The 21,404-nt window shown below is 43.3% G+C and overlaps 1 protein-coding gene across 1 annotated transcript; it reads left to right on the top strand.

Annotated features, from left to right (window-relative positions):
* The first annotated feature begins 429 nt into the window (after positions 1-429).
* Positions 430-7,184, top strand: actr5 (actin related protein 5). Its single transcript, XM_079492292.1, has 9 exons — positions 430-878; positions 1,148-1,386; positions 2,292-2,461; positions 2,848-3,065; positions 3,193-3,357; positions 4,236-4,343; positions 4,436-4,575; positions 4,984-5,116; positions 5,917-7,184. Exons 1-9 carry the CDS (start codon positions 495-497, stop codon positions 6,253-6,255), a joined length of 1,896 nt encoding a protein of 631 aa, XP_079348418.1. The 5' UTR covers positions 430-494; the 3' UTR covers positions 6,256-7,184.
* The last annotated feature ends 14,220 nt before the right edge of the window (positions 7,185-21,404 follow it).

Raw genomic sequence — 21,404 nt, 5'->3', positions numbered from 1 at the left:
TGATGTCTTGTTTCCAGACTGTACAGGTCAAAATTTGCAGTGCAAAGCAAGTGTCAAAACGGATGATTTCTGTTTACGATTTGTGGAAGAATGATATTTAAGAGATATGCAAAAAATATAGAGGCATGATACTGATTAAATTAAATTATGTTGCCTTGCAACTTGGTGTTTTTCAATGTATTCATGTTTGTAGCCTATTCAAAAGAAAACACTCATTCCGATTGTTGAGTGGCATTTGAAGGACAGGAATTAGATACAAATTAAGCTTTGAACTCCAACACCTATAGTCCTATACAGTACACTGAATTCTGTAGTGCAGCAATAGTTACAACTAAAGTAGGTGTATTTGACACTAGGTGGCAGTATACTACCACTACACATGGGGTTGTCCTGCCACTATGGGTCTAGTGTTGCTGCCTAAATGAGAGACGGAACTGAAATGTGCAGCACGCTTCCTTCCCGGCTGTATTTTGCAGTGGCACCGCACATTCAAAATGACGTCCATGCCAGAGGCAGTGTGTCAAGTATTCACATTTCAGGACTGTAAAACATCTCCCGACCCAATATACGAGATTGTCCCACAATGTTTGAACCCATCACCTGCCCCGATCGTAATTGACAACGGGTCTTTCCAAATGCGGGCCGGCTGGGCCTGCAAAGGAGATGAATTCGGCTCACCGAAGTTGATTTTTAAGTCGGTGACTGCGAGGAACAGAGGAGCAGCACGGAGTGATACACAGATTGGTAATGATATCTCCAACCTGGAACCTCTTCGTTGGTTGCTGAAGAGTCAGTTCGACAGAAATGTGGTGGTGAACTTCGAGATCCAGGAGCTCATATTCGATTATGCGTTCACTCACATGGGCATCGCAAATGAAGTGAGTCAGTTTACTTTGTCGCTTTTCTTTTGTTAATGGGAGTAGCCTAGCCCAAGCCAAGGTTTAGACTCTCGTAGAGGTTTTTTTCGATTATGTGAGAGATTCGTCAGAATCGAAAAAAACCTACGAGAGTCTAAACCTTGGGCTAGGAGTAGCCTAATGTGCAACGCAGCCCTGTTGTTTTTTGTGCTTAATTCTAGTTTGGAACCGTCCAATTTCTCTTCCCTTATTACTTGCTTTTTGTATTAATTATCTCTCTATTTGTCCAGGGTAATGTGGATCACCCCATTGTGCTTACAGAGGCTCCCTGCAACCCGTTGCACTGTCGCCAAATGATGTCAGAGCTGCTGTTTGAGTGTTACAGAGTCCCTCATGTGTCCTATGGGGTAGATGGACTGTACAGCTTCTGCCACAACAATGCTCAAAGAAATCTCCAGCCACCTCTCTCTGGCCTCGTCCTCTCTTCAGGCTACCAGTGCTCTCATATCCTGCCTGTCATTAATGGAAGGTGAGTCTAATTTACACAGACCAGAAGCACTCTGGCCACGTTCAGGTGTTTAGACAGATATCTCGTGTTGTGTTTATAGACGGTTGCGTCCCCTCTCAAACAAGCACCTGCCCGGTCTGGGAACCTGAAAGCAAACTCCTGAAAGTTTTATTTACCTACCAGGGGTAGGTGGGAAACCCTTATTGTCAACGCTTCTAAAAAGTTATTCAACAGAAAAGCAAAAAAGTTACAGTTAAAATGGCTTTATTAGGGATGCTTGAGTTGCGCAGTTCCTTCCAACCACCGTGGAGACTATAGGGTTTCACATCCTCCACGGTGCATCTGGCTTGACTGTGCTGTGTGTCCCAATCAAAATTGGCCATGTTTGAGGGTGGGAAGCCAGGTGGGGAGGGTGATCTCTGTTGCTGCACTAGCGACTCCTGCAGGTTGGTCATGGCACCTCTTCACTGTAGAGCTGAATTAGGAAGAATTGTGTGTGTACTTACTACTTCCCCAGAGTCCCCAGACTCCCCACACCCCAAAACAGGAAGTGTAAAAAGCAAAGCAAAGTTACTATATTTACCCAGGGTATCTGGGCTAAGCTCAAGAACTTGTTTCCAGCCAGGCCCTGCTCATAGAACATTTCATGGTAATGGTTCAATGCCTTGCTCAAGGGCACTTCAGCGGTGGTAATTTTAACGTGTCGGACCGCTGATTCGAACTGGCGACCTTCCGGTATCAAGATCGCTCCGCAATCCGTTCGGCCACCGCTGCCACATAGTGTGGAAATTTCAAGTGCAGTACAAACTGAATTTTGACACTGTACATGGGCAGAGTATTTTGTGTAGTGTGGTGTTAACTTCTGACACAGTAAACCATTTGCATATACAGTTTCATAAGTATTCAAGTATTAATGTGTCCCACAGGTTGGATGCTGTGAACTGTAAGCGCGTCAACGTGGGTGGTAGCCAGGCATCTTCTTACCTACAGCGTCTTCTCCAGCTGAAATACCCAGGACACCTTGCGGCCATCACCCTGAGCCGCATGGAGGAGCTTCTACACCAACACAGCTACACTGCTACAGATTATCACGACGGTGTGTATGCTTGCTATGAATTTAGAAATACATACATGAACCCAACTATGCTGCTACAGATTTATCACAAAGGTGTGTATGTTATAAACTTAGAAATACATACGTGAAACCAGCTACACTGCTACAAATGTTCACAAAAGTATCATGCATGTTATAAACTTAGAAATGCATACATGAACCCAACTACACTGTTACAGATTATCACAAAGGCATGTTCTACTTCTAAACACAGCACATATATACATGAACACACCTATGCTGCTACAGATAACTCTTGACGGCATATACAAACTCACACAAGTTTCAAGCATGACATCTGCAGAGGTCCATTATGGTGATGCACACATATGACTCCGTGTTATTCCTCTGCTCTTTCTCTCCCACAGAGCTGGAGAAGTGGCGCAGCCCAGAGTTTTATGAGCGAGAGGTGCACCGGATGCAGCTGCCCTTCTCTGCCAAGGTGCTGGGTGGCTGTGTGAGCGTGGAGGAGAGGCAGGAGAGACGTGCACAGCAGCTGCGACGGCTCCAGGAGATCAATGCTCGCCGCCGGGAAGAGAAGCTCCAGCAGGACCAGCAGAGGCTGGATAAACTGTTGGCAGTGCAGGCAAGGGACTATAAGGATTTGCTTCAATGCTGTTTGGGGCACATCTTTTATGTTTGTTCTGTCTGTATACTTGCCTGTATGCGTGTGCATCTGCTTGCCTGTCTGACAACTTGTCTGCATGTAACAGGAGCTGCTAGAGGACGGCTTGTTGGACCAGTTTCATAAGAACCTGGTGCAGCTGAACATGGACTCGGCTGAGGAGCTCCAGTCCTACATAAACAAGCTTCACCTGGCTGTGGAGCAGGGCAGACACAAGCTACTGCACAGTGACGGGGCTGAGGGGAAGAATGAGGTACATTATATACTGCCCTCAAACACACACACACACACACACGTCACACACACACACGCACAATGAATCAAGCATAATGGGGTGATGCTTGATTGATCTAGTCTTTGTGAGGTAAGTCGTCCTATAGAGCGCCGCAGTCCCGCCCCCTACGAGGACCCAGGAAATAATTCCCCGTTCATTTTCCCCATAGACATTTCAAAAAGTATTTATTTAAAGACCTTTTAAGCCTTGTACAAAGTCAACTCGAGTTGTGACAAATCATGACAACAAACACAATTTTTTGGGCCGAACAAATAATTAGAAGGAAAAAAACGCCAGGTTACAATACTTTTTTTGTTGTTTTTCTTCTTTGTAATTATTTGTTCGGCCCAAAATATTTAGTTTGTGAGTTGTCACAACTCGAGTTGGCTTTGTCCGCGGCGGAAACGTCTTTAATACTTTTTGAAAAGCTTATGGGGAAAATGAACGTGGAATTCACTTCTGGGTCTCGTGTCGTCATGAAAGAGGGTGGGACTGCGACGCTCTATAGTTTAGAGCAGTGGTTCCCAAACAATGGGTCAGGACCCATTTTGGTGTCATACAACTATTTCCCCGACCTTACCTAGGTAAAATAATAGTATTTCAAATTAAAATAGTAGATTTTAAAGATGTTAAAGTGAAGATATAACTTTACTAATGGGCTCCATTGCAGAAGAAACGTTGTGGTAATGCAAGCAAAGTCAAATTTGTTTTAAAATTTTGCTAAATTAAAATACATTGCAGTAAACGCTTAATTTATTTTATTCCCTGTCATACGACGGTGTCGTGTACCATACATGTAGATGAGCTTGTATCATCAGACAACGTAGAAATCAGGCTGTTGTCTGACTCAATGCCAGGGCTCTGAACTCGATCAGCAAATGGACGAAGGAGACGGTGTGGCTCTGATGGAACCTGACTTCAGTGAGGACAACTCACTGACTGACAAACCAGCTAACCTGGTTCAGGTAAGGATACAACAGGTCCACATATTTTAACAATATAATATACAGACCATAACGCATAGCTCAGCCATTTTAACGTTTCCTGCTCCTTTCAGCCAGTGTTCAACATAGCAGAATACCACCAGCTGTTTGTGGGGACAGAGCGCCTCAGGTGTCCAGAGATACTATTCCAGCCGTCTTTAACTGGAGAGGATCAGATGGGACTGATGGAGACACTGCAGTATGTCCTGGCAAGGTGAGATATGACCCCCTTATATTATATACACACACAAGTTGATGCACACTTAAGGTCTTTACGTCTGTGTGTTGTTTCGAAAATATTGAACCAATGGAAAGTAGTAAAAAATGCTTTGGACAAAACCTCTTAACTCCATTGGACCCTCAAACCGTCTGCTAAAGCAACTAACTCCACCACCACCTCTCCCCCTATCATGCAAGCAATTGACAATATATAAAGTCTCAACACCAACTTTGATGAGGCAGTATTGCTTTGTTTTCAAAACGTTTTCTTAATTATATTTTTCAGATCCTGAAAAATGTACATTTTGAAGTTAGGTGTTTTCTTCCCGTCCCGACAGCAGAGATATGTAACATATGCATATATTAATTAAATCATCTTTGTCTTGATTCTTACTACATGTAGATATACCAGCGAACAGCAGGAGGCGCTCGTGAGCAACGTGTTCCTGACAGGCGGTAACATGCAGTACCCAGGGATGAAGGAGAGGGTGGAACAAGAGCTGCTAGCCATGAGGCCCTTCCAGTCACACTTCAAGGTACGTGATATATGCAGATAGGATAGTTTGCAGAGGGCCAGACGACACCCTGATTCTCTTTTTGTGTTCGATGCCTTATTTCTAATCCGTCTGAGTTACAACTGAACCTCTTATTATATGAGAGATATGAGAGAGATATGCGGACGTATGTGGCCGCTAGAGGGCGGGATCAACACGAGACTGATGACGTATTGAAGCGCTGCCAATGTAAACACAACCTAACAAGACTACAACTCTAAATTATTATGGAGATATCATCATTTTTGTCCGCTGCTTCCGGTTTATCGTTTCTGCTAGAGACCAGATCCAGGCAGGAGGAGGGAACTTGTGAACTCAATACTGCCGCAATCTGGCGGAGTCAGGTTAACAGGTTTCCACTCCAACTCAACATTAAAGCAGCAGATTTCACTAATTTGACTGTTTTGAAGTTGTGTTAACAAGCTAAAACTTTAATCATAATGCTACTGTAGCACTTTTTGTTTTACCTTACAAAAACACCAAATTGTAGCACGCAATTTGTACTAAAACTGATTTCTAAAACAGTGAGTTACTAAATGTAATCGGTCAAAAATGTACCATTGGTCAGATGTGTCACTATGTAATGACAACAAACACAGAACCACGAGCTCACAATGTGTCACATTACCTGTTGGGTGTTTGTAGATCGCCTACTTCAGCTACTTTTGTTCGACAGCGTCATACGGCAAAGTATAAAATAGGGCATTCATTTATGAAAAGGTTCTTTTTTCATATCAACAGCGACGATATGCATGACCATATCTGTGTGCATTACTCTGTAGGTGACCATGGCATCCCGGCCATCGCTGGATGCCTGGTATGGGGCCAGAGACTGGGCCTTGGAGCACCTCCCTGGGGGAGGAGGAGGAGGATTGATGGAGGGATGGATTAGCAGACAGGATTATGAGGAGAAAGGAGGGGAATACCTGAGTGAGCACTGTGCCTGTAATGTATATGTCCCGATGAAGATCGCCAAACCAGCGCCTGCCCGCCCAGCGGAAGCTGCTATTAACGTTGTGCCGGAGGCTTCCCCTGCTGTCGTGGCCAGTGTTCCATCCGTTCAAACGTTCTCCTCTGGTCCTGTTGTGTCTGATGCTGCCTTGCTGACATCTTATAATTAGACTGATAGGCTAGATTGTTGATGGTACCGGACCAGTGACTCAGTAATGTTGAGTTGAAAGGGAATGGCAATTTTGGCATACTATCTGTATTTTCTAATTCTACAGGGACCATTAATGACATGAACCCTACTAGTCACCCTATTCTTGCCATGTCACAGTCAACATTAGCCTAGAACCCGTTTGGAAGCTCACCCTCCGCTGTTGGCTCCGAGAAGAGGTTCTGTACGAAGGTATCCCTTCAAAAGCAGGGGCGAAAACCCTTTTCGCAGTATCGTATCCAAAAAGTAAAGGTATTTCTGACGAGCTGCAGATGCTAAACTTAGGTACGGAAAGTAAAACCTTCAGAGCGCGGTGAAACAACGGCTTACATGGCTTATGTAACATACTTGTCGGAAGTTGGTCCCTTGGTCGAAGAGCTATGTACGTACGGAACGTCTTCTCAGAGCTAACGGCGGAAGGTGAGGTTCCAAACGGGGCTAAGTCAACATTGACTGTATTGTATTAACTGAACTGTCAAGAAAGAGACCACTCATATTGAATGGTTAATGGTTGGATGAAAAAGAAATCGTGGACTGTTTCTAAAATATTTCATACATCATCATGTAAATATATATTTTTTTAAATGTATTTTGTGTTTTTGAAGTTTGAATGCAACAGTATTTAGAAGAACTAATGTTGAAAGTGGACATCAGCAACATGTCTGACATTTCCTCTAAAATACCAGATTAAAAGGATATTTGGAAATGTCATCAAATGTCTCATTTGGAGGACCAACACTGTCATTATCATTGCAATGACAATTCTTTCATAGAGGCTGTAAATGGAGCTTTCTTCTGCATCAAGGCAAATACACATCCAGTACCCTTAGTTCATAACCTGCATCTCATAATCTTAAATGTAATGTTGCAATAAAAACTGGGACCACTTGATGGCAGTCTTTAGTATAAAATAGCACTTGATAATGTCTGGCTTAAAACACTGTGCCACCTTTGGGATATAATACATTGTACTTTGTCAGTATAACCAAATCCATATCTGCTACAATACTATGCAGATTGTTTTTTTTGCAGCCCAGTGGCGTTTCAACATTTTCTCTCAGGATCTGTATTATTTTTCCCTCTGCCGGGACGGAACCAAGAGCTGCTGTTACTTGTACTCTCGCGTATGTTTTTTAGGCTACTTACTGTATGCACAAACCCACAATTCTCTATTCGGCCTAAATGTCATAACATCACTGGAAGGCTTTGGCAGATTAGCACACCTGTGCTAAAGATACGTGACAATATTAATCACTTGGTGCACCCCGTTTGGGTACTAAGCCTACTAGCCTAGTAAGCCAGTCTTTGACATATTCTGCAGTAGGTTGAATGTTCATTTATGTTGTGTTGTAGATACTTCACCTGCCAAAAATGTGTTTTATTCAGCGAGTGGTGACGTATAAATTAGATTTAAATGTCTTCTGTTCCGTGTTAGTCCACATTATCAACCCTGCAGGCCTTGGAGATATAACAGGTATTTGTGGCATTAAATTGTGCTACAGTACAGATCATTGTTCAAAACCCCAGCCAGCTTGCTCTGTTTAACATCAATTTGCAGTGGCAGCCACAGTAGTCTGGTTGTTTCTACCGCTGTTGCCGCTGGCCAGAACTAACGGTCCAACGGACCAGGTCTAACGGTAGCCTAATAATAAGGTGATGATGAGTTGAATTAGGCTACTTAGCGAGTTGTTGATTCAACATTTAGCATGTGAGTATTTTTCATATTGATTCAAATGTGATTCTTTACTAGACATCGCTGCTCATAACACAATCGGTCTCAAACGTTTATTTATGTTGCATCAAGTCTCAGCAGGTATCTGTAAACCACACTATCTGGTGTGCCTATTTTGGGCAATTCTTTTAATGAAATACAAACTACAAATAAATATATATATATATAGTGAGCTTGCAGATCTACTATTTTGATGTGAAATTAAAGAATGAAGAATGCTATAGATTATTTCCCTTTTTGGTAACTCTTTTGACAGACACATTAAGAACTAGGAATCGATTTCTCCATTTAAGGTATCTTTCTGATGTTCTTATCTGGAGAAGCAGCTAGTTAAACTGCACAATAAACTTCAATTTCAAGGCCAGTAAAGTAGTACAAAATCAAACCCATAGCGCGTAAAACAAGCCCAAAATGTTCCTGTGATCCTAGAGGGTCCGATACGAGGGAATGGCCAGTGTTGGATTTGGGCAGGACCCGAGGGACCGGGTGGATGTTTAATTATGGTCAAGATAGGATCTGGGCCGGGGTTTAACAGATGTGCAGTAGGGAAATGATGTAGTCTAGTCCAGTGGTTTCCAAACCTTTCAGGTCAAAACCGAGATTAGTACGTTTCCCTAGTGAAAATAGTAGATCTACAAGCTCACGTGTTGCAAGCTTTTAAGCCCCTAATCACACCAAAGGTTCGAGACGGTTTTAGCGTTGTCCCAGTGGTGTGATATGTCCTGTTGCATGTTGACCCACGTCGACCCAAGTTGTCCCAAGCGATTCAACGCATGGAATTCAATGGCCCAAACCACACCAAAGGGTCACCATGTGGACCCAAGGAGTTGCATGGCGACCTTTTGGTGTTCTTAGGGCTTTAGATCGGCTATTTTCACTACTTCTTAATTATACTTTTGTTTTCACTTTTGAAAAAAAATTTGTTTTAAAATGTATACAATTATTTAGGAAAAGAAAGTTTTACTCTGGTCGTTTGGGAAGCAGTGGTTTAGTCAGTTACAAATTCTAATTCAAAGTGATGACACTGTTCCTTCTGTTTTAGTATAAAAATCAATTATTGTGAGATGACCACTCAGGTTATTATTTTTCTTGTGGGGTGGATGGAAAAATATTCATTCACTACCCCTGGATTCTGATTCTTAGTTGTCACTGTCCATCTCTTCTTTTCCTGTCTCTGAGTCTCTCGATGGCTGGAATGGTGACAACTAAAAAAAGAAAAGTCTGGAGTTGTTGAAGATGTGTTACCTACTTGTCAATCACACTGTCTCGCTGTCTCGGATTCTCAGAAAAGTCACCATCTCTCGGAACAATAGAATAATAAATCTTGAGTTGCTAGAATATAACTAGTACCGGTATATGTACTTTTGAAGACACTCTTTCGGAAAGGTTTCATTGGCTCTGTTGTTCCTTGAATTTATGCAGCACTCTCACTAGCAAACATTTACATTTTCTTTTTCGTTATTTAGGATCCTACCTGACCTACCACATAGTTTCACCTTAATACAGAACATTTTACAAAACCTGGGTAGAGGAGGAACATCTTAAATTGTAACCCTTGCTAAAATACCAGCCCTTTGTTTTATTTTTGTTTTTAAACACGACACACAGCACAGAAAAGAAAAAATAACAAAAAAATAACAATATATATTCTGAGACCAGAGAAGTGCAATAAACCAGTGGTTCACACATGTTTTCATGCCAAGGACCCCCAAATTGACACTAATTGGCCCGCGGACCCCCATGTGAAAAGAGATGCCACAGACCCCCATGTGAAAAGAGATGCCACAGACCCCCATGTGAAAAGAGATGCCACAGACCCCCATAAGGACCCCCATGTGAGAAGAGATGCCACAGACCCCCATGTGAAAAGAGATGCCACAGACCCCCATGTGAAAAGAGATGCCACAGACCCCCATGTGAAAAGAGATGCCACAGACCCCCATGTGAAAAGAGATGCCACAGACCCCCATGTGAAAAGAGATGCCACAGACCCCCATGTGAAAAGAGATGCCACAGACCCCCATGTGAAAAGAGATGCCACAGACCCCCATAAGGACCCCCATGTGAAAAGAGATGCCACAGACCACCATGTGAAAAGAGATGCCACAGACCCCCATGTGAAAAGAGATGCCACAGACCCCCATGTGAAAAGAGATGCCACAGACCCCCATGTGAAAAGAGATGCCACAGACCCCCATGTGAAAAGAGATGCCACAGACCCCCATGTGAAAAGAGATGCCACAGACCCCCATGTGAAAAGAGATGCCACAGACCCCCATGTGAAAAGAGATGCCACAGACCCCCATAAGAGAAGGTTTTTACGGCTCTAGCAGTGATTCTCAACCCGTTTAATTTCAAGGACTTTCAGTTTGACATGCATATTAGTCTACAGACCCCAGTTTAATGGCATTTCTATCTCTGGGACCCCAATTTATATAGTACAATCAATGTAAATATAACTCTGAGAGTGTACAAATGGAACCAAATGGACCCATTAGGGTCTCAGAGTTACAGACCCATAAGGGTCCATTTGGTCCCAAACTATCATTTAGCTGGGGAGTGGGGACCCCCTGGAACTCCCTCAATGACCCCTGGGGGTCCCCTGACCCCACTTTGGGAACCACTGCAATAAACAATAGTGCACCTTAGTGTGGCAGGAGATATTCAGCTTTTTTGAGTATATGATACTATAAAAGATATTATGGTAAAGAGACCCAATGGCTTTCCACTAATCCTATCACTGTGTTGTATCAATAAAACATTTACATGTTCAGAGGCACGTTTTCTCAGCAGTAGTGTGCTGTTCAGCTAGTGCAGACCTGGGCAAAGGTTACTTGGAATTGTTGGAAATTAGAGAATAAAACGTACTTTCTAATTTGACCTCATGTGTGCTTTTGAAACCTGTTTATTCACTTACACAATCTGCTTCCGGCCATGAATAGTGTGTGATTGACAACTAGTTTACCATTGTTTTGGACAATTCGATTGAATAAATTACATTTTTGTAAGGAAACCTCACTTTTTAATTGCCTAATAATAACATACACTCTTACCAGCTTGTCAAAACAATGCCATTTACTGCTTTTTATATAGAAAGAAATATGCAGAATTGAGTTCAGCCTTTTGGCCCGGCCCTCAACAATATATTTTTGGCCCCAAGGGGCCAAATGGGAAACACCCCTGAACTAGTGGAAGGGTTAGCTGATGTGTCACAGATCAACATGCTCCCTACAGAGAACATCTAACCCCCTGTTGGGTAACATCTCAAGAACAGAGTTCCTGGGGTGTGTTGGTTATTGTGAACAGTGTACTTCAGTTATTTTGCTTATTATACATAATGTCATGTCATTTCTACAACTGTTTTCCTTTTTTTGTGATCGGCTACTTTATCTTAAGTTCCCTGCAGCTATCTGATTGACATTTTCCCCTTTCTGGTAATGTCAGTAATTTGCAGGTGGCTGTAGTAAGTGGCATAGGGGTTCTATTTGAAAACACGACTCCAGCTCTCTCTTCTCTTATATGGATATATATTTATATGCGCATACAGTATGTGGGTATATGTGCACGTTTGAGTGAGTGTGTGTGAGTGAGTGGCGCGCGCGCGTGTGTGTGTGTGTGTGTGTGTGTGTGTGTGTGTGTGTGTGTGTGCGAGAGTGCAAGCGAGCGTGCGTGCGGCGTGCGTGCGTGTATGTGTAACCACCATTCAAACCAAATCCAATATTTTTTTTAAAGCAAGGTGGCGGGGTTGATTTTAAACTTAAAAGGTTGTCGTAGGAGCTTATTTGCAAAGAGCTCTGACAGGTTGGGAGGGGGGTCTGTTTCACAAAGGCCTTTATTACTGTCTGTAGACAGGCCTGTCTGAGGCTGCTGAAGTCTGCATAATAAATCGACCGTCAGAGAATGGGAAACCTCATAATTCCAGTTTCTGGAATTTTCACTTGAATCAGACATTTACCTGATATCTTACGATTTGAGTATGTTTCCTTATACTTGTGTATAGATGCTAATCTTAAAATAAATCTGTCTTTTCCCCTCCTATACACAGGTTTAATGTTTGTCTTTAGTTCAATGTTTGTTTTGTAAACGCATTGAAAATTTACGCCATAATGTGTCATTTACGTCATATTGTCTCTTTATTGTTAATGGCGTTTAATGTTTGTGTTTGTTTTACATCACCATTACATCACCTAATCAACATGAGTTAGACTTTAATATATTAGCGCCCCTCACGTCACACGGGTGTGATTTTGGAATTCCATGTACATTGACTTTTTGATAACATACAGGGTTCTTCTCCGTCAGCAATGAAGCTATCAAAAAGCATCATCATTGAAGATTAATGGGGCTGCCTCACCATCTGAGCACAGAGCTCTGTGCAGCCGAGAAGCTAATGAAACCTCCATGGGTTTTGAAGTGACGCAAGACTAAGAGCTGTAGTTGTCACAACTCCTAATTGAGCTGGGGCACAATGAATCAGAGTGCATACTCGGGCCATAGAGGTCAGATGGGTAAATCTATGTCTGTCTTGTGGCCCTTCCTGTGTCTACTGTTTGCGGTATTGTGGAACGTTTTAACCACTTAAAGGACAACTTTAGTTTTTTTCAACCACGGTTCATGTTTTAGATTGTTATTAGAGAAAGTAAAAGATGCGTTATTGTTATTTTTGAGTGGTGCAAACCAACTTCGTTTACGTGTCCACGTGTTTGTTCGTACCAAACAAATGAGCATGGTTGTTATGGTCACTCAGTTCACACGGGTGTGATTTCATTACGTCAGGCATTACGTCAGACCACAGCTGATCAGGCTATATAATACCTTACCTTATATAATACCTTACACCAGACAAACACCCCAACTGAATCAACTTCATGATCACAAATCATTTTCAAGGAAAAGAACATCAGAAGAAGACCCTTTCCATTCACATAAAATGAAAAACATAAAATTGATATTGAAGACAAAGCCACTCACACATTAAAACTACAGAGAGAAGTGAAGAAGAAAGACATCAAATTAAGCGATTGCAAAATTCAATAAGAAGAGCTAAAGAAAGACCAGAGCAGAAAAAGATCACACACAATTATCGAGACAGGAAGAGACAGGAAGAAGTTAGAAAGAAAAGGAGGGCAGAAAATAAGACACTTGAAAACAAACAGAGCAGAGAAAAGATGACACTCAAAAGGGCTAAAAGAACATCTCAACAAAAACAGGTTGAAAATAAAAAGATGGCAGAAAGGATGACATTCAAAAGGGCGAAAATAACACCTAGAGAAAAACAACTTGGAAACAGAAAGAGGGTAGAAGACGATAGACTCAAAAGGACTGAAAGGACACCTCAACAAAAACAGGTTGAAAATAAAAAGATGGCAGAAAGGAAGACATTCAAAAGACACTACATTTTTCTTATTTTTATTTTTTTGAGTGGTGCAAACCACTCCAACAACTGACTTTGTACCCGTGTACCTGTGTTTGTTCGTACCAAAACAAATAGCATGGTTACTATGGTCACTCTGTAGTGCTTCTCAAACCCCAAATTGATATGCAATGCTGCACACGTGAGCTTGTAGATCAGCTTTTCTTTTCTCTCTCTTTTTTTTTTTCTTTTTTTTGTTGGGGGGTGGGGGTCATAGTAGTGATGTCATAGACCGGTCACATGGAAGCTACAGCGTCTGGTTTAGTTTACTCAATGTTTTCTGTTTTTTCCTTCTTGTTGGCATTGTCATGGCTGCTAGTTCCCACCTGATGGTGTGTGGGAGTTCAGACTGATCCAGACCGTACTGAATAACCGCTAGCTTGCATAATGTCTCCAGACTAGGACTCAAGTCTAAGACATACAGCTCATCAGTGAGTATGCGTTCTATGCGAGCTGAGCGTTTGCAGTGTTTGTATCCTCCAAAGACGATGATACGTTCTCCCACAATGCAACAGCACATACCAGATATTGGACTCGGCCATCTCCCTTTGGACTCAACCTTCTTCCAGGAGAAGGTCTCTGGACTGAATTTCCACAGACCCCTGTCATTGATGTCCTGATGACAGTTATAGCCACCAAATATGTACAGCTCTCCATTGTAGGTAAAGGCTGAATGAGCTGCGCGTCCTTCTGGAAGAAGCTGTGCAGAAGGTGTGTTCAACCAGCTGTCGGTCTCTGTGTCAAACACTCTGATGCTGTTGTAATACTGGTCCGGGTGGTCCCACACCGGGTGGTCCCACACCGGGTGGCCCCCAAATACGAACATCATTTTCCCAATGATGGTGGCAGAGTGATATTCTGAAACAGGTGGTGGAGTTCCTCTGGTGTTAATTGAAGACCAGACCATTGTGCTGGTGTCCAACTTGTACATGTCATTAGTGCATCCAGTCCGGGTGTCTCCTCCATGGATAAACATGACCTTCTCCAAGACACAGGCTGAGTGGCCCCACCTCGCCTCTGGAACAGCTCCAGAAACCCTGCTGGGTTTGAACCACATGTGGGCGTCCACATCAAATGCATAAAGATAAAGATCATTGTAGAAGTCCGTGCAGCAGCCTCCCCAGATGTAGACTGTATCTTCTACCAGAACAGCTGTGTGGCCGTAGCGCATGGATGGTCCAGCAGTCACTGGAGGTAACTTCTTCCAGCATAAAGACATTGTGTTGAAGACATGGACATCAAACATCTGATCCAAATATAATCCATCACCGTTGCCTCCAAAGGAATATAGCTGATTCCCCACTGCTACAGCAGCATGATCAGATCGCTTTGGTCCTCCTGCTTTGGCAACAGTCCAAGAAAACATCTGTCTGTCTGTCTGTCTGTCTGTCTTGTCTGTCTGTCTGTCTGTCGTCTCCCTCGATGTGAACAGAAATTTTCAACACTGTCTGTCTGTCTGTCTGTCTGTGTTGTTCTCGTACTCTCCCTCGAAGTCTACTGTCACTTTCAACACAATACATCATCTTATATATTCTGGTGTGACATCACACACAACACAAACTGTTTCCATGCACGTCTTAACAACGCCAATTTGTGCAGCTGTTCTTCACCTGCACCCTTTGACTCCATTTAAAATCCTGTTCATTCACACTTACTGTAAACTGTTGGTATATTACAGTTCTGAGTCGTGTGTGAACGTGTTCCAATCTTGTACGACACAGAGAAGAACTCTGAGAATCTAAGAGATCTTCTCTCTGCAGCTGTGCTTCCTGGTACAGAACACGTCTCTGTCGGGTGGAAACCTCATACGTCCAAAAATGTGTGTACCGAATCGGTAACGATGAAAGTTGAAGATCTATGCCCCACTCGGCTTTGCGATGCCCGTTGTACCAGTGTCAGAGTACCCGTTCCACCCTTCTGTCTGTGTCCCTTTTATGCCCATATATGGAGATTTCTCTATGTGACTCTGTGTCCCTTTATTCCTATATATGGAGTTCTGTGTCAGGCATGCCCAAAAATATGAAGTGTTGTGAAGTCAGAACAGGCCAGATCCATATATGGAGATATAGGGGTGATCAGGTCCAGACCAGGGCCGGACTGGGAGAAAAAATCAGGCCGGGGAATCATACACCAGCCAGGCCACCCACATGCGCACGCACAGCGCGCGCACATTTTTTGAGTGGTGCAAACCACTCCAACAACTAGCTATGTTAGTACCTGTGTGTGTTCCCGTGTGTGTTCGTACCAAAAAAATGAGCATGGTTACTATGGTTACTCAGTTCACACGGGTGTGATTTCAAAAAAATGAGCATGGTTACATTACAGTTACATTTACTATGGTCACTGACATTACGTCAGACCACAGCTGATCAGTCTATATAAGACCTTGCACCACTCAGTTCACACGGGTGTGATTTTTTTCTCATTTGCTGCTTTCTTTCGTTTTAGGGATTTTAGCTATTTTTGACAGGGGGGCGGGGGCATTCGAACATGGGGCTAAATATGTATTTATTTTACAAATTTTACTTCACTGAATGTGAAGGGGGTGACAAACTGGCATGTTGAGCCATATAACACACTAAACACAGTATGGCAGCCCCCTATAGTACCACCCTTCACATTCAGTAGATCCTGTGATCTTTTGTGGCCAGATGTAATTTCCTGGGGTCTAGTAGGACTATAGTAAATATATCGCTATAATAAATCGCTATAAAATGTTGTAAGAAAATACATATTTAGCCCCATGTTCGAATGCCCCCGCCCCCCTGTCAAAAATAGCTAAAAACGCTAAAACAAAAGAAAGCAGCAAATGAAAAAAGATTAACACTCATCTTTTACTTTCTCTAATAACAACTGACGAGGAATTTCCCATCATGCTTCCATCTGACCAAAAGGTAATTTACATACATTGAAGTTAGTCTATACACCCTGACTTTGAAGCTCTGAACCCTGCTGTGAGAACACAGTGTGTCTGACACTTTGGCTCTGGTGACTTGGAACCCCCTTCTCACCTGTTCCCCCCCACCCCCCTTCCTTCCTTTTGTCTGTAAAGCAAATGGTTCTTTCATCTCTGTGAGCTTGTTATCCTGTCTGTATTCCCGTCTCTCTCTGAGACCCGTCTCTCGGGGTCCACCTTGTGGGCGGGACTAACGCTATATAAACTGTACCTCCTTTATTCTGAGATTAAGCTGCTTGGGCATACGTGCCTGGGTTGTTGGGGAACCAGCATCCGTGTATTTCCTGTGTACGTTAAATAAACCATCATCAAGCTTGCCTCATGGTTCTTCACGCGTTTAGTGTGTACAAAACTGCCACATCAATTTGGTGTCTAGAAGTGGGATCCAGCGTCGTCTGAGCTCCGGAAGATCAATCACGACTGATTGTCCATCACGTCAACGAACGGCTCCAAAAAGGACAGAGATCAACAGGGAGTCGCGGCTGCGATCTACGGAGTTCAGCGCCTGGATTTAAAAAAACCCGTGGCTAGTTAGCTACACTGAAACGGTGAGAAATTTCCAAATTCCAAACATATTCCTGACAATTGAAGTGCTACATTTTTAAAGGGTTTAATTAAGTATGCTAAATTCTAAGACCATATTTTGCCAGCCTATCTAATGTGTAAAATAGCCTAGTGGACAGAAAACGACCTTGCATTAAATAACACAACGACACCTTGTTACACTGTGGAAACAACAGAAGATATCTTGTTGCACAAGCAACATAAAGACATTTTGCTGTCCTCACAGAATAGCATAAAGATAGTTGCATGTTTTGAAAAACAACGACACCTTGTTACACTGTGGAAACAACAGAAGATATCTTGTTGCACAAGCAACATAAAGACATTTTGCTGTCCTCACAGAATAGCATAAAGATAGTTGCATGAAGTCAAGTTTGTAACACAACGACACCTTGTTACTCTGTGGGAAAACATAAGATACCTTGTTGTATAAAACAACATAAAGACATTTTGTCCTCACAGAGTAGCATAACGATACCGTGTTACATTGCAGTCAAAGTTGTAACAGAAAGACACCTTGTTATCCTCATGATAACATAAAGATACCGTGTTACTTAAGACTAGACAGTCCACATTGCTGTGTACTGAGAGAAAAGTGTGCCGGTCCCAGAGAACAGGGACAGGTGACAGATTAACATGGTGGGAAAATACTAGTAAATAGTCTAGGAGCATTTTACTGTCTCAGTGATTGTGATAAACTATTGGAAAAGTATTAGAAAAGTGATAGACTCCCCCCTGCATATGTAGTTTTTCCTACTCGCCTGCGTTTTCCTCCTGTCTGCAGGTGTTGCCACGGATCGGCCCAGGCCTTGACTGCCCCCACCCCAAGCCAGCCATCCAAACCCGTCCAGCAAAACAGCCAGCATTCCAGCACGTGATTGTCATGTCTCCCAGCCTGCCACAGAACATGCAAACCCCCTCTCTACAGACAGCTGTCCCATCCACTCTCCATACCAGCCTGCCGAAGCAGCAGGCAACACCTCAGCCCTCTGCCCTCTCCAACGACAAGGAGGATGCTCCTGGAGTGACACATGCCTGCAGCCTCTGCAACCGCACAGCCTAGAGGTCAGAGAGTGACCAAGCAAACTCAGCTGAATGATCCGGCCTGCACACAGCCAAGAAGACCAGCTTGCCCACAGCTGAAAAAGACTAGAGGTCAGAGAGTGACCAAGCAAACTCAGCTGAATGATGGGCGCTGTTTCAACTGCAACAGCCCAGACCATTGGAGACCGGCCTGCCCACAGCCAAAAAGAGGGGCCAAGCAACTCCAAGGAAACAGAGACCAGAGGGATGAAGAAGCCGGATTGACTGGCGGGGGGTGGCGGACGGGAGAGCTGAGCCGATGCGGGGCTGCACGTCCAGACGAGGATTCAATCATCATCCAGGTTAAGTAAAAGTACTCATTATGTAGGATGTCTCACATCAAGACTAATTGTGATTTTGAGCTTGTAGATTGACCCTTTTACAATGGCCAAAAATAATAGGATTTATAGGATTAAAGTGGTTAAAATAGGTTATGTTTGAAAATGCTCAAATTTGTGAAGAACATTTCTGGAGAAGATATCTAGGTGAATTTATGGGCAGTTTCTGTGTCGAAATGTGGGCTAGAGTAGTCAACAGGTGAAATGGTAGTCAAAATAGTTTAATCTATTACCTCACTCAGTTATCCTGAGTGTGGGGCTAAAGTAGCCTTGATGAAAGAGTAGCATCGATGACTGGTTTACTAGTTATCACTTCATTTTGATCAAGTGACTGTCTAATATAGACTTATTTATCCTTAACAGTTTCTGTGTCGAAATGTGGGCTAGAGTAGTCAACAGGTGAAATGGTAGTCAAAATAGTTTAATCTATTACCTCACTCAGTTATCCTGAGTGTGGGGCTAAAGTAGCCTTGATGAAAGAGTAGCGTCGATGACTGGTTTACTAGTTATCACTTCATTTTGATCAAGTGACTGTCTAATATAGACTTATTAAAATTGTTTTATGTAGAAAGAATTTAATCTAAATTCCCCAGGCAGGCCATGCCCTGATTGATATTAAAAGTTAGTTTAAGTGTTTAAAATTAAGTGGCTCTTTAGTTCCTAGAGAAGTGAGCCTTGCTAAGCCATGCACCATACAGTATAGGTCAGGAGGCTATCACCTGGTTTTTCTCACTATCAGCAGCTGATCAAACATGTAGATTTATTTTTCCGTAAGTTTAGCTCAGTATTCCCATAAAAATAGTTTTATGGTTGAAGACTTGGATAATTGATACTCCTACTAATACAACTTATGGTAGCATTTAAATCAATTCTGTAAATGTGTGTTTGTACAGGCATGGAATCGACTCATTGAAATAGGCATAGTGGTATTAGACGCAGTCTTCTACCAAATGTTCTTATTTTGGTGGTGGGAACGGCTGGGTACACATCCAGTGTCGGGAGGAACTTAGTTCGCCCTGCCGTCAAAGCCTGAGTTTGGGGTAAGGGGAGCCAGGAGGTTTCGATGAGACGATCACATGCCTGGCGTATTGCGTGGTGTGAAATGTTTGCTATTAGACAGTAATGAATGTGTGAATGAATGACTGGATGTATTTCATAGTTACAAGGGGGGACCTACATTAGGGAATATACATATTATGACTTCAAAGGACTTGTGCAGTCTCATCTCCTGCTTTAACAGAAACCCCCCACAGCACAGGACAGCAAGCCCTGCCCCCTAACTGTTTAGCCCGGTGACCTCATTGCAAGGACACAGAACCAGATCCGGTGTGCAGCGGCGCGTCTACACAGCGACGAACAATGGCGCCCAGGAGCTGCGCGCCGCAGTCAAGCCAACAAGCAGGTGATACATGCTACTATCTACCAGCGGCAGCAGACAGCGTGCTGTTATACCTGCCCAGCGGATGGAGAAGCGAGAAGCGATCATCATCAGGCTTTCACCACGTGCACCTCGGTGCAGCACTGCAGCGGAGAATGTCGGCCTACGCCAGAGCGGGCTGCGAAATGCCTCACTACTCTGCCCAGCCTATGGATGGACAGCGGAACAGTCATCACGTCACCTATGCTCAGCGGCGGTCAAAGAGAGGTCCCGAATGTGAGCGGTGGTGGAAAGGAGGGTGTTGACTCGCCATACACTCATTTAGTGGGGCTGCACCTATGGGCTGCGCTGACCAACATGATCTGCTGAGACATTGTCATTGTCTCCAGGTTGCAATGGTGATTACAGTCCTCACACATACACAAGGAGCTTTATTTGACAAGTACACACTCATAACCGCACCTAGAATAGACAATGCATTGCATACAGGAAAGGAGCACAGCCTGAGCCCAAAGAAAATGCCCCAGTCACACCATACGGTCTTCAGTGCACGCGGCCTGCTAGGAGGACTGTACGACCACTGACCAGACACACGCACGCACGCACGCGCGTCACACACACGCCTCGCACCCATTGGACGCGCCAAACGTTCAGCCGAGTACCACAAAGGCACCTGACAGCCCGGACTGACCACGATCAAAAAAGAAAAAAAGTATCACTGTACTCTTAACGTTATATGCTTAAACCCTTGTGTCATTATTTTGCTTAGCTCAATTATGTTACAAGTGCTTCTATTTGTTATGTATTTTCTTGATGTATTATTTTGATATTGATGGAAAATTCACAATTATTGTTTAATTAAGTTGTTGTTTAATTAACAAAAGGAGGGATTTGACGAGGAATTTCCCATCATGCTTCCATCTGACCAAAAGGTAATTTACATACATTGAAGTTAGTCTATACACCCTGACTTTGAAGCTCTGAACCCTGCTGTAAGAACACAGTGTGTCTGACACTTTGGCTCTGGTGACTTGGAACCCCCTTCTCACCTGTTCCCCCCCACCCCCCTTCCTTCCTTTTGTCTGTAAAGCAAATGGTTCTTTCATCTCTGTGAGCTTGTTATCCTGTCTGTATTCCCGTCTCTCTCTGAGACCCGTCTCTCGGGGTCCACCTTGTGGGCGGGACTAACGCTATATAAACTGTACCTCCTTTATTCTGAGATTAAGCTGCTTGGGCATACGTGCCTGGGTTGTTGGGGAACCAGCATCCGTGTATTTCCTGTGTACGTTAAATAAACCATCATCAAGCTTGCCTCATGGTTCTTCATGCGTTTAGTGTGTACAAAACTGCCACATCACAACCTAAAACATGAACCTTGTTTGAAAAAAACTAAGGTTGTCCTTTAAACCCTACTTTGTTGACTGCAGAGTTCCGAACTTGACACCATTTCTCCCCCTTAATCTCTTCAACAAATTAGCCATGCTTGTACATCTGTTTTCCACCCATCATGACGGGTGGTTAAAAAGAGTATGGTGCCCCGGCCCCTCATTTCTTTCAACCACATAAACAAATCATTACATTACATCATTACACCACATCAATTCAACTTTCACTGGAGTACATTTGAAGGTGCACCAATATGAATAT

The sequence above is a fragment of the Electrona antarctica genome (genome assembly GCF_951216825.1).
Source record: "Electrona antarctica genome assembly, chromosome: 2".
In the NCBI taxonomy this organism is placed as follows: Eukaryota; Metazoa; Chordata; class Actinopteri; order Myctophiformes; family Myctophidae; genus Electrona; species Electrona antarctica.
The sequence above is the reverse complement of the archived record's forward strand: the minus strand, read 5'-3'. Positions and strand labels throughout refer to the sequence as shown.